General features: G+C 59.7%; 1 protein-coding gene across 2 annotated transcripts; it reads right to left on the bottom strand.

Annotated features, from left to right (window-relative positions):
• Nucleotides 1–1,375: 1,375 nt before the first annotated feature.
• LOC138823533 (voltage-gated potassium channel regulatory subunit KCNG4-like) lies at nt 1,376–11,968 on the bottom strand. 2 transcript variants are annotated; one of them, XM_070016911.1, is made up of 3 exons: nt 11,741–11,968; nt 9,549–10,346; nt 1,376–4,643 (listed from the first exon to the last, which is right to left on the bottom strand). In XM_070016911.1, exons 2-3 carry the CDS (start codon nt 10,299–10,301, stop codon nt 3,864–3,866), a joined length of 1,533 nt encoding a protein of 510 aa, XP_069873012.1. In that variant the 5' UTR covers nt 10,302–10,346; nt 11,741–11,968; the 3' UTR covers nt 1,376–3,863. The 2 variants fall into 2 exon arrangements, with proteins under 2 accessions (XP_069873012.1, XP_069873013.1); XM_070016912.1 differs by lacking the exon at nt 11,741–11,968 and adding an exon at nt 11,220–11,271.
• Nucleotides 11,969–24,999: the final 13,031 nt, after the last annotated feature.

The raw sequence follows: 24,999 nt of genomic DNA, 5'->3' as shown, positions 1-24,999 counted from the left end.
TGATTTACCAATACACCTTTGTGCTCTCTGCCACCCGTGTCCTGGGATTCTTTTTCATTCTCTGTAGGCCCAAGCGGCCTCCTCTGCTCTGGAGGCCTCCTTGGAGCCTTGCTGGTTCTGGGGCCCTCCTTCTGCAACCCACCCCCACCCCCATTGCCTGGACAGAGCACCTTCGCTTTCCACGCTCGGCTGCAGGATACCCGCCTCTCCACAGATGACGATGAATAAGGCTGCTGTAAATACCCGTGTGCCAGTTTTCTGTGTGCATTCACGGGTTCGGCTCCTTCGGGCTGGTGGGCTTTTGAAGTGCAAGGTGCACATCTGTGATTCCAGTCCTCGGGGGCTGAGGCAGGAGGATCCCAAATTTGAGGCCAGCCTGGGCTATGTTACAGTGAGACCCTGGCACACGCACATGAATAAAAAGGAAAATAATAAACAACTCGAGCTGTTGGAAATCTACTAATGTGGCTGAGCTTGGCGGAGTCCAGGACGTGTCCTGTGCAGCCCAGTCCCCACGGCAGCTTAGAGGACCCCGCCAGCTGCTGTCTGGCCTGCCCGCTGTGACTGTGGCCTGGCCTCGCCAGGGAAGCCCAAAGCTAAGCCCTATGACTCCACTCCCCAAGCTGAGGACCCAGCCCAGGCCCACCAAGACTGCATCCTTGCCCCTGCTCTTCCGCCTTTCCATCTCCTCCTCTCGTTACTGAGAATTCACTTGCCAGAGAAGTCAGCCTTTAAAAGGTGCACACTGCAGTCTTTGCGGTGCATTCGCAGAGTTGCACCATCATCATTGGTATCGAATTCTACATTTGTGTCACCCCCCAAGGAACCCGGTGCTCATTAGCAGCCTCTTCCCCCCCCCCCACCCCTCGACAGCCACTCAGCTACGTTCTCCCATGGATTTGCTGATTCTGGGCATGCCATGCAAATGTAGTTGTAGGGGCTGGGAAGATGGCCCAGTGGTAGAGTGCTTGCCTTGTATGCATGAGGCCCTGGGTTCGATTCCTCAGCACCACATAAGCAAAAAGAAAAAAGCCGGAAGTGGTGCTGTGGCTCAAGTGGTAGAGCGCTAGCCTTGAGCTGAAGAGCTGAGGGACAGTGCCCAGGCCCAGAGTTCAGGCCCCATGACCGGACCCCCCCCCCGAAAAAAGAAACAGAGATATGGAATCTAGGAGAATTACAGATAGTGACAGAGTAAGAGAGAGACAGAGACAGACAGAGAGAGACAGAGAGACAGAGAGACAGAGACAGAGAGAGACTACCTATCCTTGGTCCCACTTGGCCTCTTGCTGGGAGGCGTCCTGCCTCTTGCTAAATCCCCAAAGTCAACCCAGCAGCCTCCTGGCTGGACGCGCTGGACACACCAGACGAGCCACAACACGCTTCTTAGTATGTTTAATGGTTTTCTCGGGGCACACGGGGGGCTCTGAAAGCTCAGCCAGGCAGGAGCAAGGGACCCAGAGCCTCTCGAGGTCTCCGGTCTTCATCTGCTCACCGCCACTCAGCGGAGCTCCGGAGGCGGTGGGAGGGGGGATTTGAGCTCGGGTTGCCCGAGCCTGCGTCCCAGGCCGGGCTCCTTTTGTCTTACTTTTAATGAGACGTTGCCGCTGAACCGCCCGGTGGATGGATGCCAAATGCTGGCTAGAGGCTGGCACTGGGCAGAGAACAGGTAGGTCAGAGCTGGGGGTCCTGGGCTGGGGCTGCATCCTGGCTTTGCTGTCCCTGGCTGTGTCCCTGGCTTGCCTCTGTGTCCCTGGCTAAATCACGCCCTGTCCTGCGCCTTCTCATTCAGACAGGGAAAATGGGCAGGTGGGACCCGTGACCTTTGAGTCCTTATAGCTGTAAGAATGAGTGAAGCCCGCTGGCACTGGGAAAGGGCAAAGGAAGGTCCCTTGCAGGCACATGTGGAGAGACGGACATGCCGAGGGGCAGACCTGCAGGGGAGACCCGCTCCCCTGTACACACAGGTGGTCTGGGTTGGCCAGCACAGGTCCTGCACCTGGGCACATTCTACAGCCACGCTTAGGTGGCCCCAGAGGGCATAACTGTGGGAACCACAAGGCTCCTGTCAGCCAATGGGGATGAAGAAGCTACCTAGCAACTTGCTGGTCACTCCCACTCCATCCAATCACGGGCAAGATGCTGCAGGCAAGGCTAGACCAAGACAGTTTAGACCCGCCTCCTGGGATATTCACAGGAAGGGGGGGATTAGAGCATTTAAAGAGGCCCCACATGTGAGCAATCAATCTCAATTTTCCACCTCTCATTTAGTAGAGAACTTCCACGGGTGTGTGTGGAGGGTCGGTGGAACCGTGTAATGCCGCTGAGTTCATCCAATATTGATGCTGAGCGTTCCTTTGGGTCTTGGTGCACTTAGGGCGGTGGAATGGCGGGGTGGGAGGCGGTCACAGCACGGCATGGCTGTGGCGGAGAGTGATGTGAACGCCAGGGACTCCCGCAGCGCAAGCCAGGCTTCGCTCAGAAGAGAGGGCAGATGTGAGGGAGGCTCCTGCGGGCCCCAGGCCCGCCACGGCTTCTCCTCTGATGACTCCCCGGGCCCGGCCCGCTGCGGCCAGGCACTGAGCGGGAGGGGAGAGGTCTGGCAATTGTACATTCTTCTAGCCATCCTCCTTGACCAGTGAGCGGGACGCAGAGCTCCGTCTGCTGGGCTGGTCTTCACCCCCAGCAGCCCACCAAAGGGGTCTCTGGGACCCCAGACAGAGAACCACAGATCCAGCCCGAGTCTGCAGCAGTGAGAGTTCACGGATGAGAAGCCCCGGTCCCACCCACACGGCCCAGCACCCAGCAGACAGGAAGTGGGAGGCTTTGGCCTTTCAATATTTTGCCTAAGAGAAAAAATTAGAAGATTCGTGGCTGCTGAAATGCCCCATTGCACAGCCAAATGTCCACGGGACTCCGCCAGGCCCTTCCTGCAGCAGACCCACGCCTCACAGGGCATAAAGAAAGGCTAGGGGCGTCCCCACCGACTCCTGGGGATGGTTGTCTGGAGGAGGGGGAGGACGAGGCCACCCCCCCCCCAGGCCCTTGGGCCCTGACGGTTCAGAGTCCATTGCTCGTTCTCGCTAGTCTGGGCGTGGGCTGTCTCGTCCCGGCAGTCAGGCCCGAGTACACCCACATGCACGGTTGGGGTGCTCCGAAGCAGGGCTCTGGCCTGGGCAGCCGGTAAGGAGCAGACAGAAGGCTGCTCTGTTGCTGCCCGGAGGGTGTGCTGGGTCCGAGGCGGCCTCGCTGAGTTGGCTGGCTGAGCTCCCCAAATTGGTGGACCAGTCCCCCAACACCTGGGACAAGGTGGAACCTCCAGCCAGCCACGGCTGGCTACGTGGAGTTCAGCACCAAGGGCACCGACTACCCTGTCAGTGTCTCCTGTCCAGGCCCAGGCTCGAGACCCCGCCCCTCCCAGCCCCCAGCCTGGGATTTGCTGCAGAGATCAGCTCTGCCCTCCTTGCCAAGAGCTTGCTCCAGATCTGGGGGAACAGCGGTAATGGGCAACGCCAAGGATGGTGGTGAGCTCCCCGTGGACTCCTGAGGTGAGGGTGGCACCCCCAGTTCCCAGTGGTGAGGTGGCCAGGATACAGGCTCTGAGGGTGAGGGGTGGCACTCCACGGGCTGTGTGGAGGGGAGCTGGGGCAAAGCGTGGCAGGGAGACTGAGCCCTCTGGGGGAGCTGCGTGTGTTGGGGGGCCAGCAGGGAGCGGAGGAAGGGAGTGGATGCCGTGAGGGCCAAGGATGCCAAGGATTGCACAGACGGAGGACCTCTTTGGCTCTGTCCCCTTCTTCCTTTGGGAGATGCTCCCTGGGGTGCAGGCCGGGGGCTGGGGCGCGGCTAGGCGGCGGCTGGCGGTGGAGTTACACGTAGGTGGCGGGGGAGGCCGTGTCCTGGAGGATGGGGTCGTCCCCGTCGGCGAGGAGCTTGCGCTCGCTGCCCGAGCCAGCCGTGTTCTGGAAGCGGCGGAGACGAGCCTGGAGCCGCTCCTGCTCCTTTTTGAGCTCCAGGTAGGAGTGGGAGAAGGTGTGGAAGATGGACGTGGCCGGGAAGGCCATGATGAGAATTCCGCTCAGGATGCTGCTGAGGGCCACCATCTGGCCCGGCACGCTGCGGGGGACCATGTCCCCGTAGCCCACCGTGGTCATGGAGATGATGGCCCACCAATAGGAGGCGGGGATGCTGGTGAACTCCAGGACCCGCCCGGATTCGTTCTCGGCCACGTAGACCAGGGGTGAGAAGAGGGTGACGGCCACGCTGAGGAAGAGCAGCAGCAGGCCGAGCTCGCGCGCGCAGCGGCGCACAGTGAGGCCCAGCGTCTGCAGCCCCAGCGAGTGGCGCGCCAGGCGCATGACGTAGAGGATGCGCAGCGCCCGCAGCACGCGCAGCACCAGCCCCACCTTCTCCAGGTAGGAGCCGGCAGCGCTCGGCCTCTCCCGGGCCTCTTCCCCGGCCTCCTCGGACACGGCCAGCGACACGTAGTACGGCGAGATGGCCAGGATGTCGATGATGTTCAGCGGCCCGCGGAAGAACTGGCACTTGTCCGGGGCCTGGACGAATCTCAGGCAGAACTCCAGGGAGAACCAGGCCACGCAGATGGTCTCCACCACGAAGATGTAGTAGCACTTGTGAGAACATTCGCCCTGGGACAGAGAACAGGAAGAGGCAGGTGCAGGGAAATGGGAGGGAACGAGAGCCTGGGTGCGTGGGCCTGTGTTGTGGGCAGAGCTGCCCCGGGCCCTCCTGTTTAACCTGGCTGTCTAGGGTGTGGCCAGGTACCTGGGGCCGGCTGCCCGGGAGCCCTCACCCCAATTCCCAGCCTCTCCTGCAAACAGGTGTGCAGGAATGTCTGAGGTCTCACGGAGAGCACAGGTGAGCCTGCTCCTGACCAGGCTCCAAGCAGGCAGATTGGATCCATGTCCCAGGGGGAGAAGGGAACACAAAGGTGGAGAAATTGGGGGTGTCAAGACATGGGTACTCAGATCTCTTCACTCGGAGAACTGGTTCATGAGAAAGAGAAATCAACGTTTTTGTTGTTTGGGTTTTTTTTTTTTTTTTTTGTGGTAGTGGGGTTTGAACCCAGGACCTTGTGCTTGCTAGACTGGCACTTCAATTCTTGAAACACATCTCCCAGTCTTCCTGATTTCTGCCTCCTGAAAAGCTGGGATTACAGGTGTGAGCTATCGTACCTGGCCTCAGAATCTACATTTTACTGAGATAACCAGATGACTAAAGAGCCTGTTACACTTCTAGAGCGACCTTAGCCTTACATATGTCACGCTCAGGCTTGGAGAAGTCTTCATGCCCAGGAGGGATCCTGGAGACCCTTAAGCATGAGCAGTAGAATTTCCCCAAAGATAGATGATTCTAGTATGGAGCCAGGATTGAGGAATTGGCTATAGATATTATAGGTGTTATATACATATGTGCACGCATGCACATGTGCACACGCGCACACACACACACACACACACACACACACACACACACACACACACGAGTGGACGAATGACTACTTATGCGAAACCTAAAATGTTGACAGTTGCAGGTTTTCTGTGGAAGAAAATGCTCTGAAGTGGAAAAAGCCAGTGCGTGGGCCCAGCTCAGCCACGGGCCTGTGCGTGGCCTTTGTGAGGAGCAGTGCTGGTCCCTCCTCACCCTGCTGGTCAGCCCAGCCCGGCAGCCTCTCTGCTCCCCCCCGAGGTCCCAAAGCTGCTGTGCGGAGAGACAACTCAGATTGCTTGGGGCCCAGGTTCAAATCCCAGCTCTTCCACTCCCTGGAGCAATCAGGGCTCCCCTCTGGATGTTCGTTGCTTTGCCCCAAGGGGGCTGTTTGAGTGGAAGGAAGTCATGTCTACAAAGCAGTTATTAGAATACTGTTCCTGGCAGCACACCTGGCCATCGGTGTGTGTGCGTGTGTGTGTGTGTGTGTGTGTGTGTACATGCGTGTGTGTGTATGTGTGTGTGTGTGTGTGTGTGATCACACAGGAAGGTGAGGACATTCTCATGGAGCTCTGTTGCAAATTTGCTTCAGGATCTGGGAGGGCTCAGGAGTTTTAGCTCCTGATTCCCCAGTCCAACCGCCAACTTGCTGTGTGACTCGGATGAGGTCCCCGGGGCCCCTCTGTGCTTCTGTGTCTAGTGGGGGAGATTGAGCTCACAAAGCAGACATTGTGCCCTGGTCTCACCCCACCTCACGGCTTGTTCAGTGTCCAGATCCCACCACAAACCAGGAACGGGTGCAGGTGGGGCAGGAAGGAGCCTACCAGGGCTCCCTCCCACCCCCACCCTGCCGAGCTTGGCAAGTCCAGGCCCAGCCTCCTGCTCCCTGTGGAGCCTCTTCCCACGCTGGCCTCCAGGGGGAGGTCTCTTCTGCTTAAGAGTCTTTCCAAGTGGCCGGCCAAGAGCGCAGGAAGGTGACTCTGAGGCTCGGCAGGCCCGGCAGGCTCGGCCTCCGCCTCCTGGCTGCCATTTGCCTCTCCAGGCCACGCACCCTGTCCCCCTCGCTGGGCCCCCCTGCACTGCACCAAGCTGGCTTTGCCGAGTCACTCCACCTGAACCCCACGCTGCTCTGCATCCGAAACAGCCTGCAGGCGTCTGTCCTGGAGGGTGGGCGTCTGTCCTGGAGGGTGGGCATCTGTCCTGGGGGGTGGGCATCTGTCCTGGGGGTGGGCATCCGTCCTGGAGGGTGGGCATCCGTCCTGGAGGGTGGGCATCTGTGCTAGAGGGTGGGCATCCGTCCTGGAGGGTGGGCATCCGTCCTGGGGGGTGGGCATCCGTCCTGGAGGGCGGCACTGCCTCAGCCACACTGGGCAGGGGGCGTAGGGATTCCGGCCTAGGAAAGATTCTCTAGCCCAGCGGATGTTGAAGACGAAAAGACAAAGGAGGAGGGGCCATGAGCCACATCCCCCCCTCGGAGGAGGAGGGGCGATGATGAGCCACATCCCCCTCTCGGAGGAGGGGCGATGAGCCACATCCCCCCCTCGGAGGAGGAGGGGCGATGGGCCATGTCCCCCCTCTCTTGGAGGAGGGGCCATGGGACACGTCCCCCCCCTCGGAGGAGGGGCGATGAGCCACATCCCCCCCTCGGAGGAGGAGGGGCGATGGGCCACGCCCCCTCTCGGAGGAGGAGGGGCGATGGGCCACGCCCCCTCTCGGAGGAGGAGGAGGGGCGATGGGCCACGCCCCCTCGGAGGAGGAGGGGCGATGGGCCACGCCCTCTCGGAGGAGGAGGGGCGATGGGCCACGCCCCCCTCGGAGGAGGAGGGGCGATGGGCCACGCCCCCTCTCGGAGGAGGAGGGGCGATGGGCCACGCCCCCTCTCGGAGGAGGAGGGGCGATGGGCCACGCCCCCTCTCGGAGGAGGAGGGGCGATGGGCCACGCCCCCTTGGAGGAGGAGGGGCGATGGGCCACGCCCCCTCGGAGGAGGCGTCTGGTGTTTTACAGGGAGGCCACCTCACCAGCCTAGTGGTCCCACCCCACCTTTCTGGATTTGGTCACGGAACATTCCAGATCTGGGAGCTCCTCGAAGGCGGGGTGAGGCTGGCCTTCCTGCCTGTGGGCCTTGCCGGTGGTAGCGGGGTGTCCTACGTGCGTGGAGCGGAGAGGAACACGGGGCTTTCCACGCACAGGTGCGCGCGTGGACGGGGCACCAGCCTTCAAAACGGCCGCCCTGGGTGTGGTGGTGGGACGGGTGCGAAAGAGCCCTAAGCGTCATTCGGGTGAGGGAATATTCTAGATCACCAGGGGCCCGGGTTAGCACGAGTGGGTCCACTTGCTCCAAGGCGCAGAGCTCACAGGACTGCCGGGAGCCACAGTGCCTGGTCAGGACCCCTGAGGCCCAGCCCGAGTGGAAGGACAGGTTGGGGACAGCAGCTGTGTCTGGGGCGCGGGGGCCTTGTTCCCGGCAAGGTGTCCAGGATCCTTCCTGGTCCTCACAGCCCAGCCTCACAAGACAGCCCAGGTGCCCCCCAGGGGAAATCGAGACCACCCCCCCCCCCGCAGCCTCTTAGCGTCCAGGAGGTGACTCTGTGCCCCCCGGGGGCCGAGGAGACTCAGAACATGGCAGTTTCCCAGCTTGGCTGCCCCGTTCCCCTTAATTTACAATCCGGGGCGCCAGCCCGTGAAGGGGGAGCCTGGGGGCCTGCCAGTCCTCAGGGAGTCTCGGCCTCTGCGGGTCTGTGGTCTCTGTGCCGGGAATGCCCGTGACCTTCACTCATCTGGGCCAATGTCATCCAGGCCCCTGCCTGACCCAGCCCTCAGCTGTCCCCACAGCAGCTGGCCAGCTTGGCGGCCAGCTGACCATCCCCTGGGGGCAGATGTGAAGCCCGGCGTGTGTGCTGCACTGCGGGACAGAGCAGCTTTTTTATGCAAATGGCAGGACACAGTCCTGAAAGAACCGCCCCCCCACTCGCTCGCTCTCTCGCTGTCTGGGTTACCGCCCCACAGGGGAGCAGGCCCTCTCCACCCCGGATTCTACGGGTGTCTCTGCACAGAACAGACGTCCCCCGCTAGCCCCAGAGCTGTGGCCGCCCCCTCCTTGGCCCCAGCAGGGTTCGGCTGTCCCGGGCTGCCAGCCCCGAAGCGAGGCCCAGGCCCCTGCCTCTGTCATTTTCAAAAGTCCTTGGTCCTCTGTATACTCCAGATCGTGGTGTCCTTACAAATGTCCCACGCCTCAGTTTCTCCATCTGAAAATGGAGCTAGGATGAGGGATGCTGGTTGGGATGTGAGCTCAGTAGCTGCTCGGGCCTGCAGGTCAATGTCACAGCTTTTTAAAAAAGCGTCACCCATTCAATGTGACGACCTGTGGTCGCAGAGACCCTCCCAGCCCGCCGAGGCCAGCTGTGGGCGGATCCTTTCTCCATATCGATGGATTCTGTTTAAGCGAGGGGCACAAATGGCTTTCAAAGGCTGGTCACTTTGCCCTTATGGGCTCCTTTGTCAAAAAACAGCAAACACACACACACACACACACACACACACACACACACACACACACACACACACACACACACCAGGCTCACACCTATAATCCTAACTACTCAGGAGGAGGACCCCAGTCTGAAGCCAGCCTGGGCAGAAACTTCTGTGACACAACTAGCAAAAAGCCAGAAATGGAGCTGTGGCTCAAGTGGTTAAGTGTCAGCCTTGAGCAAACAGCTTAAGGACAGTAGGTAGGCTGTGAGTTCGAGCCTTGGTACCTGCACACATGCACGCACATGTGCGCACGCACACAGTGATCGTTTATGAATGGGCTGGTCTAGAACTGCAGGCAGTTCACATGGGATAACATTCCTATTTTAGTACTTTGAGAAGCGCCATTTCCGGCTTGTGCGTCTCTGGGGTCTCGGCTGCACAGGAGGCATCCTTAGGGGATCGCAATCCAAGGCTAGCCTAGATAAAAGCCAACCCCACTTCACGGCACGCAAAGTGAACACGCCGGCCGGGATCCTGGCTGAGCGGTGGAGCGCGTGTCTGCGAGCGTGAGGCTCTTCCTTTGGCCTGCGCGCGCCCACTCTCTCGGGGTCCCCGCCCGGAGGCCACTCACCTTGTCCTCCTCGGCTCTGAGGTCGGGCATGGTGCTGACGCACAGGCTGACCGCCGTGGTAGCCACGAAGAGGATGGAGAGGCAGGCGAAGACCTTGCCGGGCAGCCCGGACCGCGGGTTCTCCACCATCTCGCGCAGCCGGTGCATGCAGCGCGCGCGGCGCGAGGGGCGGGCGGCGGGGCCGCGGGCGTCGCGCTGCCGCTCCAGGGCCTCCTCCCGGCGCAGCTCGGCGGCCTCGTCCAGCCTGGCCAGCAGCTGGCGCAGGCAGCAGCGCTGCAGGTGGCCCTCCTCGATGCCCCAGTAGCTCAGCTCCTCCCGGAAGGACAGGGCGCACATCTCCCGCAGCAGCACCAGCTTCCCGGCCGCCAGGAAGCTGGCGATGGCGCCGAACGCCCTGGGGTTCCTGTCGAAGAAGAACTCGCGGCTGCGGTGGTCGTAGTCATCGCAGAGCCGGCCGATCTCCTCGCGGCTGCGGCACAGCCGGAGCCGGCCCAGGCGGCTGAGCGGGAAGGCGTCGAGCGCGCTGCACGCCAGGCGGTACCGGCAGCCGCCCACGTTCACCAGCATCTCCTGCTGCGGGTCGGCCGCCGGCGCGGCGGCGTCGGGAGGGCTCACCCTTCGCGCCCGGCGGTAGTACAGGCCCTTGGCCGGCGGGGCCTCAGGCGGACCCGGCCTGACCGGGGTCAGGGGGCTGCAGGCGCCCAAGTGAGGATGTCCAAGGTGCAAACTCTGGTCTGCAGGGGGGACGGGCATGGCGGACGATGTCCTGGGGGTGGGGCAGGGGCTTCAGGTCGGCCGCTGGAGAGAGAAGAGGAAGAGGAAGAGGAGGAGGGTGGAGGGCAGTCATCTTCCTGGCACCTCCCAGCCGGCCACACAGACCCGCGCCGTCCTGAAACCGTGGCGGGCGCTCACGTTTATTGAGCAGCTACTATGTGCCCACGGAACCACCCGGAGGGGCTCAGGCTGGACAAGGCGGGGGAGGGGGCGGCCTTCCAGGCTGGGTGGCCTCCACCTCTGACCTGACACGGTGCCAGCCCCCCGGCAGCGTGGAGGGCGGAGGCTGTGTCCGCTGCGAGGGGCCACGCCGGCCCCCACAGGGGTGGCATGGCCGCCCGGGTGCTGTGCTCGCTCCCGCGCCCCGAGGGCGCAGTGCCACGGCGCAGGCACCGAGGGGGCGAAGCGCTCTGCTGTGCCTGAGGCAGCCCCCCGCGTTAGCCCCCCTCCACCCCACGGGGCAGGCAGGATGCGCTCTACTTTATAGACAGGGAAACTGAGGCACAGGATGGGCAAACACCGTGCCTGCGGTTTGGCAAGCCCCGACTTAGAGTGAGGCTCAGAGAAGGAGGCCCATGGCAGGGTCAGGAGATGGGGCCCGCGACGCTGCCCGGAGGAGCCCCAAGATGGCCTCACCCCTCGGCTCTGCCTCTCCAGAGGGAGGGCCTGGGCCTGGAAGGTGAGGGCACCTTGGATTTTCAGCGACCCTTGCTGTGTGACCTTGAGCAGGTCACTCTCCCCCTCTGGGCCTTGCTCTTTTTAATCTGCACATGGAAGCAGGCCTCTAACGCACCTTCGTTTCAGGCTATTTGGGGCGCTCGGTTTAGGATCGCAGGTGGAACCCCCTTTTTTAAATTTACAAGGTATTTACAGGATCACCTCCACAATAGCTCTCACCCTCAGCAACGATTTCTACGCGATTCACGGCAGCCAGAGCCGGCTCCAAACCGCCTCTCCTACCAGAAGGAAAGCTGGCGGCAGCGCGGGAGGCGGACAGGGAGGGGAACCTCCGAGTCAGGGCGGGCGGGATTCGGGGGATGGGGGGGTGAGGACTAAATCACAGCCGTTGCGTTTCCCACGCGGTGCGGTGCGCTGCTGCTCTGCATGCAGGACCTCACAAGGAGACGCCTGGAGGCTGCAGAGAGCACGGAGCCGGCTCCAGGCTGGCCAATCTCCCCAGGGCAAACACCGAGACCCAGAGAGCCGCAGTGATTTGTCCAAGGTCACACAGCAAGTGCCAATCCGCCCCAGACGGACATCTCCTCCTTCCCAGAACCCCAGCTCTAATTCTGCAGCCTCCTGCTCCCCCCAACAGCTGACAGCAAAGCTTCAGGCTCACAGAAAAGGGGCTCACCCAACACAGTCACACACACACACACACACACACAGCCAGAAACTTCTCCTGAAGTTGAACCCACCTCTAGTCTCAGGAAACCTGTGCCCAGCGTCTGTCTGCTGCTGGAGGGGAGCCGGGGTCGGGGCCAGGAGAAGGGGTGAGCTGCGGCAGCGGGGAGTTGGCCCCACGGGGCAGCTCCTGGCAGTCAGTTTCCAGCCTTTCTGCCCCGGCCTCCTCGGGAGCTGAGAAGTCCATTCATTCCGCGTCTCCCTCCCGCCACTGTGCAGGAGCCAGGGGCGCAGGGCGGGGTTTGCAGAGGGTCCCGAGGCCCGTGGTCCTGTGGACAGTGTCAGCGGCCAGGCTGCGTCCCTGGGGGGCAGCGGGGTGTGGGGGGGAGGCTGGAGGCTCTCGAGAGTGCTCCATCCAGCGAGCGCGCTCCGTCCAGCCGCCAGGCAGCCTCCGGGCAGCTCTGCAGCACCGGGAGAGGCCGAGAGCGTCTCCCTCCCCTGCGCCCGGCTCGGGAGGGGTGAGGGCAGCCCGGGCCGGGCCAGCTGCAGCGTCCTGTGCCCGGGCAGGCTGGCAGCTCCTCAGGGAGCAGCGGGGAAGGGGGGTGCGGGGGGGGGGAGGCTCAGGCTAGGACTGCAGAGGGACTGAGCGGCTGTGACCGGCCAGGCCTGGGATAGGCTGGGGCGGAGAAGCTCAGCTCTGAGCTGGGGGTGGGGGAGACGGAAGGTGAGAGCTGGGGGCTCGCACCACCCCAGAGCCTGGCACCCACTAGAGAAGGTGCGCGACCTTGGGCGGGTGGCTTTATGCCTCAAAGATGCAATTTTCTTATCTATTGAAAAAAAAGATGGCAATGCCAGGGTCAGGGGCGTCGGTGTGAATTGTTGGGGCTCGGCCTTGTTGGGGAGGAAGATGGGCATGGGCTGGGCAGGGCCCGCAGTGCCCTGTGCTGTGTGTCCTTGGCGAGCCTCATCACCTCTCTGGGCCTGTGTCCTCCTCGGGCAGGATGGCGAAGTGGCAGAGGCTGGGAACAGAGGTGCTCGCTGTACCCCACACTCAGCCGACGGCCTCTGAGGGCAGGTGACCTTCGTGACTGTTCCACGCCGGGCCCAGGGCCCTGCTCAAGGTCACCCTTGCTGCTTAGCGGCTGAGTGAGTTAGGCTGTCAATGATCAGGACAGGGTCTGGTATGAAGGTCTTAGGGCCAGGGTCTGGGGGGAGGGGGGGTAGTCACAGCCAGCTTCCTGGAGGTGGCCTGGCAGCGTGGATGAAGAAATGTGGTGGGCACAGAGAAGCTGGCTGAAGCTGGCTGGAGGATCTCAGAGTCCAAACTGCACTGGGAAACCATAGGGCTCATCAGAAAGAGCTGAGGGGCCTGGCCGGGGATGGGGGCGGGGGGCGGGGGAGCGACACCTGAGCCCCCAGGCCTGCTTCTCCTGCTTCGGTGCGGCCCACCCACATCCTGGTTTGTCGCTACCGCCTCGACCAGCAAGGAAGACGCGACACCGGACTCTTCTCTCTGCCGTTTATTCAGGACCTTTTTTTTAATCTTGTGACCCCAACCCCGGGGAGAATTCCCCACAGCCTTAAATACCCGCTGGGTAGCCAACCCTGATACGCCACGTGGGAACCGCCAATAGGTTCAGGTGCACAGAAGCAAGCCAGATTCTTTGCCTTAGCCATATCAGGAGTTGTTTACCACGAGAGCACTCGCCATCGGGAAGGCGGAGGGCGGAAGCTGGCACCATCTTCCAGGTGCGGCCTCTCGCAGCTCTCTACAGTTCCCCCTTTTTTGTTTAAAGAACACAGATGAGAACAGAGGTCTGATCCCTGTTGTGCTATGCAAGGACTGCATACAAGCCTTCTCCCAGAGGGCGCCTTCTCTAGGGATGACTCAGCCTGTCCATTGATTCGTTTTTCACAAGGACGGGAAAAGGCGAATCGAACCCGTGTGCAATCAAACATGCTCTCCTCGAGGGCAAAACTCATGCCTCTCGACTGCAGTACTTTGGCTTTGCAATCTGTGTTCATTGTTTTAGGGTGGCAAGCCACGCTTAGGGGGACTGACCTGCTCCAATGACTGTAAAGGCTTGGATAATCATGGCTGCACTGCGACGCTGAGAACCTCTAATTTGGCAAATGCACCACAGACATACCAAGGAGGCTAACACCAGGAGGCCTGTCAGGGCTCCCAAACCGGCCCCCTCTGTAAGATGATTCATAGCAGCGGAGATCCATGAAGATAACCCCTCCGCCAATCCGGCATCCACTCAGGTCGAGTTCACCATGACGATGGCAATCCTGAGCTGTTCCATCAGGCTGTCAAACTCCTCAGTTCAATTACCTAAAAGATAACTAGACAACTGTTTAGACAAATTTGCAGCGTTTTTTAAATAGGTTTTTTCCTGGGCCTGAACTCTGGGCCTGGGCGCTGTCCCTCAGCTCTTCAGCTCAAGGCCAGCGCTCTACCACTTGAGTCACAGCGTCACTTCCGGCTTTTTTCATTTCTTTTTGCTTATGTGGTGCTGAGGAATCGAACCCAGGGCCTCATGCATGCAAGGCAAGCGCTCTACCACTGAGCCACCTTCCCAGCCCTCATTCTTCTGGGTTAATTGCACCACAGCAGCAGCTAATCCAGCATTAGTTAGTGGTCCGCCCAGCTCTCTGCAAACTTTCATCCATGCTTCTAGTCCCCTATTCTTATATGGGGTTATGGCGGCTCTGCATTCCTTAGTACACTGCTCGTAAACAAGCTGTTTAATTAATGGCATGGCTGCGTCTGGGTCACCAAAAATTCTGCCAGCGGCCTCAACCATACGAGCAACAAAGTCCGAAAACGGCTCCATAGAGCCCTGCAGGATTTTGGTGAGATTGCCACTCACCTCGCCTTTATTTGGTAAGGCCTTCCATGCGTTTATGCCAATTTTATTGATTTGTTCATAAACTTGAACCGGGTAGCCTATCTGCTGATTGGCGAATCTCCCCTGTCAAAGCAGCATATCTCTGTCCCAAGCTGGGTTTCCCCCAGCCTGATTGGCCGCAGCCTCTTCACTAGCAAATTCAATCAAAAAGGCCTTCCAATCTAAATACTGACCTGGGCTCAAACAAGCTCGTGCGAGCCCACTCCAATCACCGGGTGTCATGCAATGTCTGTTTAGGGCCTCCACCTGGGCTACAGTAAAGGAGGCCGTGATTCCGTATGTCCGCACAGACTCAGCTAAAGATTTTATCACCTTAAAATCTAAGGGTTCATGATACCGCTGTCCCTGTGGATCCTGAAATATTGGACAGGCTAGATGTAACTCGGTTCTGACCGCTTTCCACACGCCTGGGCTGAAAGAACAGCCGGGGCTGCCACTTCCAGGGTCCTCCGCATAGAGCGGAGGGGCCGAAGGTGTGGGGCGGTGCACGGAGGGCGTGCATTCGTCTTTATCTGGGTCCTCTCTCTCCTTCCCTTTCCTCCTCTTTCTTATCTTTGTTTTTTCTATTTGTTCTATGAGTGATTGTAGTTCCTCTGAGTCTGTAGACTCAGAGGTCTCTAGTTCGGCAAAATCAGGGCATGACCCCCCCCTGCTCTCCTCCTTTTCGCTGTCTGCCCTTTCTGATCTTTCTTCCTGCAGCATTTCTAAGGCGGCCTGACCATTCTCTACCGCCTCACTGCAACGCTGGTCCTCGAGACAGCCTCTTATCAGTTTCCATATTGGTCTCACTCCGCTCTTAAGCGTTCCTTGTTCAGAGGCAAAATCTAGGTCCCTCCCTAGTTTCTCCCAAGAGGCCACCGTGAGGCTTCCAGAGACAGCGAACCATGGGGCAACGGTGTCACATTCATTCAAAAATCTCTCTAAAGTACTCTTTTTTATTTTTAACTTTTTTGAGTGCAGTAGCTCATTGAGAGCCAAAAAATTGGGTGCGAAGAAGAAGCGCCCATGTTTTAAACATTTAAAGCTGGTAAACAAACTTTTACTTTCACTTTTGGCTACTCTATTGACTAGCCCCGGGTTCTCACTCTCTCTTTATCTACCGAGAAGAGCAAAAATCCCCCCGCTCTTGTGGCGGATTCCCCTTTTACCTGGGAACTTATCCCCCGCTCTTGTGGCGGATTCCCCTTTTACCTGGGGACTTATCCCCGCTCTTGTGGCGGATTCCCCTTTTACCTGGGGACTTATCCCCGCTCTTGTGGCGGATTCCCCTTTTACCTGGGAACTTACCCCCGCTCTTGTGGCGGATTCCCCTTTTACCTGGGAACTTACCGGTGCACCACCCTGACCACAGAGAGTTCTGAGTCCTCGTTGGGGTTGTGGCTGAGTCCCCGTACGGGCCACCACGTGTCGCTACCGCCTCGGCCGGTAATGACGACGCAACACCGGACTCTTCTCTCTGCCGTTTATTCAGGACCTTTTTTTTAATCTTGTGACCCCAACCCCGGGGAGAATTCCCCACAGCCTTAAATACCCGCTGGGTAGCCAACCCTGATACGCCACGTGGGAACCGCCAATAGGTTCAGGTGCACAGAAGCAAGCCAGATTCTTTGCCTTAGCCATATCAGGAGTTGTTTACCACGAGAGCACTCGCCATCGGGAAGGCGGAGGGCGGAAGCTGGCACCATCTTCCAGGTGCGGCCTCTCGCAGCTCTCTACACTGGTTAGCACCTAGTAGGGAGCTGGCGGATGGACGGACAGGTCAGCCAAGGGAGGAAGGCTGGAGAACCACACTGCTGCTCACGGGACGGCACTGGCATGGCCTGAGAGCATGCCATGGAGTAACTAGAGCCAGGAGGGAGGACAGAGACGGGGCAGGGACCAAGACCTGGTGGGGCTCACACCTGCCATCCCAGCTACTCAGGAGGCTGAGATCGGAGGATCGTGCGTCAAAGCCAGCCCGGGCAGGAAAGTCCCTGAGACTCTTAGCTTCAAGGAACCCCCCAAAAGCCAGAAATAGAGCTGTGGCTCAAGTGGCAGAGTGCCAGCCTTGAGTGAAAAAGCTAAGGGACAGTGCGCAAGCCTTGAGTTCAAGTCCCAGGACACACACACACCCCACGATGGACTGCGGACCTTGTGAGACGCGGGGGACTCTCACCACAACAGCAGCGGGCACAGGAACCGTGCGGCTCCATGTCCAAACACGCTGACGTCGCCTGGGAAGCAACAACAGCGACGAAACAACTAAGCCCTGTGCAGAGATCGGAGGTCAGGGTTTGAGATGAAAAAAATTCGTGAGACTCCATCTCAAGCCGTGGCTGGGTGTGTGGGGTGCACCTGTCACCTCCAGCGGCGTGGAGAAGCACACACAGGAGGATCGCAGCCCGGGCTGCACACCTGGAGCATGCAAACGGGGGCTGGAGGCAAGACTCAAGTAGAACACCTGCCTCGCCAGTACTGCCCCTGCCCCGCCCGCCATCTAGTACCTGGGTCTGTGCAGCTCAGCTCTGAGGCTGCATGTACAGGATTGCTGTGTCCACCCGGGGCAGCCCCGGTGCCTGGCCATCTGGGGAGCGGTGCATTGAGTGAGGAAGCCACGCCCCCCAGGGCTTGAGCCTCCGGCCCTGGTGGCACTTGCAGGAGCGCCTCCATGGGGTGCTTTGTCACCAGGGGGCGCCACCAGCCACCGTGAGCCCTGCATGTTGCGGTGGAGCTGTGCGTACAGCCACCATCGGGCTGTGATGGGAGTGGCCGTGGAGCTGAGCCGTCCCTCCTTAGGGGACAGGTTTCAGGACTGTCACAAAGGTAAGAGCGGCGGCAGTTGCCGGAAACTGTTCCTCATCGGACCCTGGAGTCCCAAAGTCAAGGAGCCCGGGGGGGGGGGGGGGGGGGGCGCGGTGACTCCGGGCGGGGCCTTGATTTCTTCTTCCAATCAGAACTTCTTCCAATCAGAACTTCTTCCAATCAGAACGGGTCCAGAGAACTCAAACCGAAGCCCTGCGGCGTGTGGGCGGGACTGAGAAAGTTGGGGAGCGATGGAGGCAGGGGTGATGGAGACACGGATGCAGCACTCTTAACCCGCCTTGTGGCACTGAACCCCCTTTGCACAACTACTTAAAGATAACAGCAGCAGCAACAGCAACACAACAATAATAACACAACCCAAAACACATCCACTGGTCTGAGAGGACGTTTGTGCTGTGCTGTGTAAGAGACGGCCACAGATCGCACCATGATTTTTTGTCTTTCTGTGTTGTGTGTGTGTGGGGGGGTATGTGTGTTTTGTTGTTGTTGTCAGTCGTGGGGCTTGAACCTAGGGTCTGGGCACTGTCCTTGAGCTCTCTCTCAAGGCAAGCACTCTACCACTTCAAACCACAGTGCCACTTCTGGTTTTCCAGTGGTTAATTGGAGATAAGAGATAAACAGTCTCACGGACTTTCCCGCCCGGGGTGGCGTTGAACCACGATCCTCAGATCTCAGCCTCCTGAGTAGCCAGGATGACAGGCATGAGTCACTGATTTTTGTTTGTTTCTCCTGCACACACTTTTCTTTTCTCTACAAAGCTCAAGCTTGGCCTGGTGATCAGCGGCAGGACCCGGCTCAGCCTCATGGTGAAATCCATCTTCCAGGGCCAGGCTTTTCGAGCTTGGGTAGGAACCTTAGATGCTCAAGCTGCTTCCCCACCTGTGAGAAGGGCGGGTGACAGGTCCTGGGGGGAGAGGGGACAGCCAGGAGGCGGCGGGCACTCAGAGCCTGTGCGTGGGGCTCGGCAGCCGCTGCGGGGCTGGTCCTGTAGGATGGCGTTGAAGGCGCATGGTGGTCTTGAGTTGCTCCCGGCCCTGGCACCCGCATCCGGGTGTGGACTGGCCGTGTGCCCACATCGGCTTTGCCAGGACCACAAGGCCTAGGTCCTGAGGGAAGCACTCGTAAGTGGCTTTCACACACTTTCGGAACTGTCTGCCTAGGACTCATTTCGGTCTTCGGGAAGATGGAGAAATTGCAGACAGCGCCTCTCCCCGCACTGTCTCCAAGGCCACAGCCTCGCCAGGCCACATGGAGAAGCCGAGCGAGGCGATAGAAGAACTGAGCTTTAAGAAAAAAAAAAAAGCGACAGCTTTATTATTTTGCTCTGACTGGAACACAAAAAATATTTGTTATTGGAAAAGGAAATCATTTGTCTGACGTGCTCTGCTGGCAGGAGAAACATTGGCTTTTGTACCTAACTCCCTTCCTAGCGAGCTCAGTTAGCAGGAGAAATGGGGACATGGGGCGGTACGGACAGAGTCTGCGGCAGACCTGGCCGTGGGGAAGCGGCTGGGGGCCCCGGGGCCCCGCAGGGTGGGCCGTCTGTCAGGACGAGGCTGACCAGGGTTCAGGTCCCCGCAGAGTGGCCCAGGCCCGACTCCGCTGCAAAAGCTGCTGTCTGGCTGGAGCCAGAAGGTGCCCCCTGCAGCTGGCACAGCTGGCATGGGGTGGGCACGCCACAGGGCTGGCAAAAAGGTCAGGGGGCTCTTCCTGGTGCTCTTTCTGCCACCCCAAGTGGCGTCTCGAATCTTGAGTTATCAAAACCCCATGTCACAGTTAGATCTGGGTTGGGCCAATGGGCCGAGAGGCATTCTGGGGAGGTCCGCGCCAAGGTCACTCACTGGCCTCGGTGAGATGAAATCTCACAGGAGGAGAAGGTGGAGGCCGCTGGCGCGGGAAAGCACGCCCCGGGTGCACACCATCATCTCATTTGGCTTAAAAAAATTACATCTCAGTACAGATTCGAATGCTGGCTCCCTAAAAATAATCACCAGCAAGGAGAAAACAGAGGTCATGCTTTGCTGCAGTTCGGTTATTCTGCCCCAAACCGTCTCCCGTGCTTCCTGGGATGAACATGAGTCCCATCCGCGTGTGTTTGTGTAACGAAGTGCCACAGCTCGGGTGGCAGGCAGGTAGACAGCTCCGGGGGCGGAGGTGTGAGTGCAGGGGGCACACGGCTGAGGTGGGGGGAGGATTGTTTCCCGGCTGCCAGTTACCGACTTCTTGCTCTGGTGGACAGGGACTGAGGGAGAACTCTTGGGGCCATTTTCAAGGGCACTAACTCCAGTCCCAGTGTTCCACCCTTGAAGCCTCATCACCCCCCGAACGCCCACCTCTGCTCCCAGCCTGCGGGTAGGAATTACAGCCGGGGCAACTGAAGGGAGAGGACAGGGCGGTCAGTCCCACACAACAAAATGTGTGTGTATGTAAAGATCTCTGAACACACACACACATCTCAACAAGGAGTCACGGCGTATGCCAGAGCCTGCAATATTTCCAGACTCAGTGGTCGGAGGTTAAGGCTTCAGAGACAGCCAGGCAGAGAACAGAGAGCCAGAGACAAGGTAGCTCTGGCTGCTGGCACAGCCCGTGGCCCCCACCACAGCCAGCCACCAGGAGGGGGCGGTGTCCTCGGCCAGGATCTGTCCCGGTGGCCCAGGGGACTGAGTGTTGGTGCCAGGCAAGCGGGCTGGCCTCTGGGCCCCAGTTCAGGTGTTGCCAGGAGGCGGATGGGTGGAGGCGCCCCAGGCCCGCGCCAAGCTCCCGGACCCCGGCGCCCAGCCGCCTCTGTCATTCGGACACCTTCCTCCCTCCAGTCCCGGCTCCCAGAGGTGAACTGAGGCCCTGGCCGCCAGCACCTCCAGCGAGCATCTAATTGCTTCCAGCCACGCCACCTTGCGAAGGCCGCAGGGGCTTTGAAGATTAAAGTAGGAAGATAAATTAATTATTGAAGGACATTCGTTTGAACTGGAGCAAACTCAACGTAGATGAGAGACCAGGAGTTCCAAGGTATGAAGTCCTGAGCTCACGCCGGGTGCTTCCTGACCGTGTCCACGCGGGTGTGTCCCTGTGTTACTGCGCTCGGTTGGGTCACTCCAGACTCACGGAGAAAAAGGAGGCACAGAGCCTGTGTGTTTATTTCCTGTGTGCTCTGCTAATACTTCTTGTCTAGTGGTTTTTTAACTGTGATGGGCCAGATGCTCCAGGGATTATGACACCTCATACATTGCCTGCTGGGCACGTGCACCCCCTCCCAGAACAAAAACTACATTTCCCAGCATCCCTTGCAGCTAGGCCTGGCCATGTGACTGAGTTCTGGCCAATAAGAAGTCAACGGCTGAGCAACCCAGCAGCAAACGGGGATCTACTTGATGGACAGGCTTGTGCCCTCTGCCCCTCCTTTTCTCCATCCTGGTGTTCCCCGAGGTTTTCCTGAACCCTGAGGATGAGGGCAGATGAGAGAGATGGAGGAGCAGAGGAGGGCCATCATCTGCCCTGAACTACCTGAGTCTGCCCTTGTATCTATGAAGTCACAGTTATTTGGGGTCACCGATATTCGATGGTGAGTCAGGCCTTCCTGCTAAGCCCCTCAGCCCCCAGATCAGCTCTGAGAGAGCCAGGGTGCAGCCCGGGAGGAACCTGCTCCCCAAAGTGACGTGAGCAGAGACATCTCATCCAGAGACATCATGATGGGGGGTGGGGCGGGGAGAGGAGCAAGCTGCTGGGCAGAGCCAGGTCCCCCCGAACCCCTATGCCACCTAGGACAGCCTCTGCCACACACAGCCCTGGGGGCAGAGCCCGGGGGGCTGGTTTGTCTTGTTTTATAAATGAGGACAGAGGACTGTGTTCACAAGGTTTAAGTCTGGCCTGCCCACCAGGAGGGCCGGGACTCAGACCAAGGCCGGCACACACAGGGGCAAGTTGGCATTTCACTCGGTGCCTGCATTCTGCACATTCCTCTTGGCATCTGCAGGGGTCTGGGAGCCTCTGGGGGTCCCAGCTCTGCCCTGCGGTTCCACCCCCTGGCAGAGCCTCCCCCCATTTCTCACCTTCTGTAACGGGGGTGGTGGTGGGAGGGCAGGGGCGGGCAGGCTGGCGGCCTTGGCACTGGTGGCTGTTTACCAGGGGCTGTGGACTGGTGCTTGGGTCTGGTGGCCCCGGGTGGAGAGGCAGGCAGGGATTAAGCCACCTTTGGATTATGGAGCTGGGGATTTAATTGAGCCTTAGCTCAGCTGGGGAAAATTCCCTCCTTCTAATATCCATTTTGTGTCTTGGCCCCTGCCGGGCAAGTAATTACCCTAAGTCCTCATCAAGAGGGGAGGCTGTGTTGAAAAGGAGACACTGGAGCCAGGCTGGGTTTTTGGATGATCATGTGGATCTCTGCTGCTCATCTTTGCTTTTCCAGCCATCAGCCATCCCCCCACACACACTTGAGGTGAAGGATGAGCCCCCAGGAGCTTGGGCTCCCTGGTGGTCACAAAAACCTGACTTTTATGGGCATGTTATACCCCCACCCCCTCCCCCGGCCTCCTGTTCCCTTCTCAGGCCATTGATCCTTGATGGGAATGGTGCCCTGGGAACATTCACACCACCAGGATGGCTAATGGAGCGTGAGACCATTTCCAGACGTACGAGAACGGCAGGATTTCTAACATGAGCCTTCACAGAAAGACGCTTCTTCCCCTCAGGCCTGGCAAGTTCTAGAAGCTTGCATCAGAATTAAGAGTCTGGGCGCCGTCTTCTGGCTTTTTGGTGGTTAAGGAGATAGACAGCGTGCCGTGGACTTGCCTCCTGAGTAGCTGGGATTACAGGCGTGAGGCACCGGGCTTGGCCTTGGGTTTGCCTTTGTGAGGAACTTCTAAGCTGCCTTCTACCTGGCTCAGATCAGGTGGGCTCCGCAGCCCTGGGTCGGAGGCAGGCATGGGGCCGGGGCTGCAGGCCGGGAGTCCCCTGGACCCAGTGAGCCGTGAGGCGGGAGGGTAAGCGAGGTCAGAAGCAGGGCGGCGCGCCGAGGTCTGGCTCTTCCAGAGCATCTGTTTCCACTCCCAGCGTGTGCTGGGGTGGGGCGGGACGGTGGCTCTCCGAGGTGGTTGTGTAGCTCCACCCACCTTCTCGATCTTTGTGGAGAGCCATGGGGCAGGAGCCACGGTGGGTCGCAACTGGACCCCCCAGTGCGTCTCCCAGAGGCCTGCCTCCGTGCTCGAACCCAGGGCCCCTCCTGCAGTTGGCCCAGCCGGCTCCGCTGGGAGGTGTTGAAGAGCCGGGAAGGAGGCTGAGTTTCTCCTATGATCCAAAGGAAAAAAACAATTCAGTCCAAGTCGGATTCTATTTGTCTGTTGCTTTTTAAAATCGGCGTTCTCCTCAAGACCCCTGTTGGCGTGGTTTTGATCGCTGGAGGGGCCGGCACACCGGCCGCCCGGACCGGTGGAACAGTGGCTCTTTTTTGGATGCTGCTTCACTCAGCTGCTCAGGCGCGGCCCCCAGGCCAGCCTGCCTCCCTTCTCCCAGCCCTCACTCCCACCGGCCTCCGAGGCTGTGGCCAGCTGTGTCACGTGGTACAAAGCCCCACCCCCACCACACACATGCTCCTCCAGGCCGAGGTCAGGATCACTTTCTGCCCTGTCCAGCCGCAGCCACTCCCCCTTGTCTGCAAGATGATCAGGTGAGCACTCACTCGCCTGACAGGGTGAGGGCAACTCTTCTCCAGCCACTGGATGCAGACATGAACCTCGGTTCCCTTATCTGTAAAATGGGGGTTCTGATGACACTCACTTGGTAGAGCTGTGGGTTAAATAAGCAATTATTTTCACAAGCCCTCTAAACCATTCATGACCTCGCATGGAAAAGTGCTATCTCAGTGTCTATTAAAGCCATTGGTGAATAGAACAAGGGTCTGAATGACTGAAGGGATGAGAGAAAAAATGATTGAACGGATGAATAAGAGTAGATGGATGAATTAAATGAACCCTGCTTCTCCTTATGCCAGTGTGTAAGTCATTCACACTTTAGTATGAAGTATGGACTCATGCTCGCTGACCCGATCACGGTTATGGGGGACTGAGCTGTCCCCTCTAACTCGTCACATTCTGAGAACAGCCCTGGTCAGGCAGCCCTGGTCACAGCAGGTCCCGGGGCAGCCATGAAAAGTACTGTCAGGGCCCTGCAGGGAGCTGGGGTCAGGTTCAGGTTGCCAGAGCTCACATACTCTGGAAAGGCCGCTGCTGGGAACACTGCCCTCTGGGGGTTGGCAGGAGCCGGGGGATGCGTTCCGAGCTCCTGATGGGAGCCAGGCCTCGCTGGGAGGAGGGCCAGCGGGAGCCTCTGCGCTGTCCGGCTGGGCCCTGCCCCGTGGCTGATCAAAGGCAGCTTGGTCCGGGCTTTGCCCCGTCCTCTCGGGGTGCGGGCCTCCACCTCCAGGGCTGGAGGGCCTTTCTGGCAAGTTAACCTCCCAGGGAATTAACTTCCGGGTCACCTTGGTTCCCTCTGGTCTAAATGCCAGAAAGGCTCCGCCATCCCGATCAGTCAGAGCGCGGGGGAGCGCCTGGCCCCTGGAGTGTGGACTTTAGAACATGGATGTAGCCTTGGGACGGTCCGCCTTCCTGCACAGGGCACTGCGGTCCCGCCCCTGGGCCCTTGCCCCCCCCCCCCGCCCCCAGGGTCCCAGTCCCGAGCTCCTGTGTGCTCAGGTGTCCCTTCTTCTGTGGGCCACCGGGAAGGAGACAGTGGGGGACACGCATGTGACTCTGTTGGACAGAAGAGCCTTTGGGAGTGAGGGCAAAGGGCAAAGGGCAAAGGCCAGGCCCCTTGATGGTTAGCAGAGGCCGCATCCAGCGGAGTGTCACTCTCTGGGCAGAACGGGGCCACCCAGGGAGACACAGGAAGCGAAGGCTGTGTGTGAGGGAAGGGGGGGAGGGCTGCTTGGCAGGCCAGAGGGGGAGGGGCAGGCCACCAGGCAGGAAGTTTCCCAAGGGAATGGGCTGGGCCAGGGCTCTGGGGGGGGAGGGGGGTGTTAGAAGGGTTAGAAGGGGAGCCCGGGACACCCCCCCACACACACAGATGCACAGCGCTTCCCCGTCCAGCATCCTCGTGCTGTGGGCCCCACAGTTTGTATCCCAAACCATTTGAATAGATAGGGAAACTGAGGCACAGGCTGGGTGTGGCCCTCCCACCCTTCTACAGCAGCAGCCTGAGTGGGAGGGAGGGAGGGAGGGAGGGAGGGGGTTGATGGAGTCCCAGCAGCTAATGGAGAAGAGACCAGGGCTCCACAAAGCAATGAAGGAATCCTCTAGAAGCTAGTCTACGGAGGGGCTGCTGTGGAGCCGTGTTGGACTGGGCGTGGGGCGGCCGGGGGCTCCGGCTTCCACGCGATACCCAGTGATACCCAGCGATACCAGCTCCCCTCTGGAGGCAGAGGTCTCCACATCTGAAACGGGTGTGGAGACGCTGCTCCCGAGCCTGAGGGCCGCAATGGAGCCTCCTTGTTTTCTGGGCTGTGGACGGAAGTTAGAGCCTCACTGGGCAGGCGCTCCACCACTTGAGCCACACCTCCAGGCCCCCTTTGTTTGCTCTGGTTATTTTTCAGACAGGTTCTCATTGTTTTTTTCCCCCAGGCTGGC

The sequence above is a fragment of the Dipodomys merriami genome, unplaced genomic scaffold, assembly GCF_024711535.1.
Source record: "Dipodomys merriami isolate MVZ:Mamm:240054 unplaced genomic scaffold, mDipMer1.0.p SCAF_120, whole genome shotgun sequence".
NCBI classification, from domain to species: Eukaryota; Metazoa; Chordata; class Mammalia; order Rodentia; family Heteromyidae; genus Dipodomys; species Dipodomys merriami.
The sequence above is the reverse complement of the archived record's forward strand: the minus strand, read 5'-3'. Positions and strand labels throughout refer to the sequence as shown.

Coding starts and splice junctions, on each gene's coding strand:
- LOC138823533 (XM_070016911.1), bottom strand. CDS start 10,301: ATGCCCGTCCCCCCTGCAGACCAGAGTTTGCACCTTGGACATCCTCAC. Junction 4,644..9,548: donor TCAGAGCCGAGGAGGACAAG/GTGAGTGGCCTC, acceptor TCTCTGTCCCAG/GGCGAATGTTCTCACAAGTG.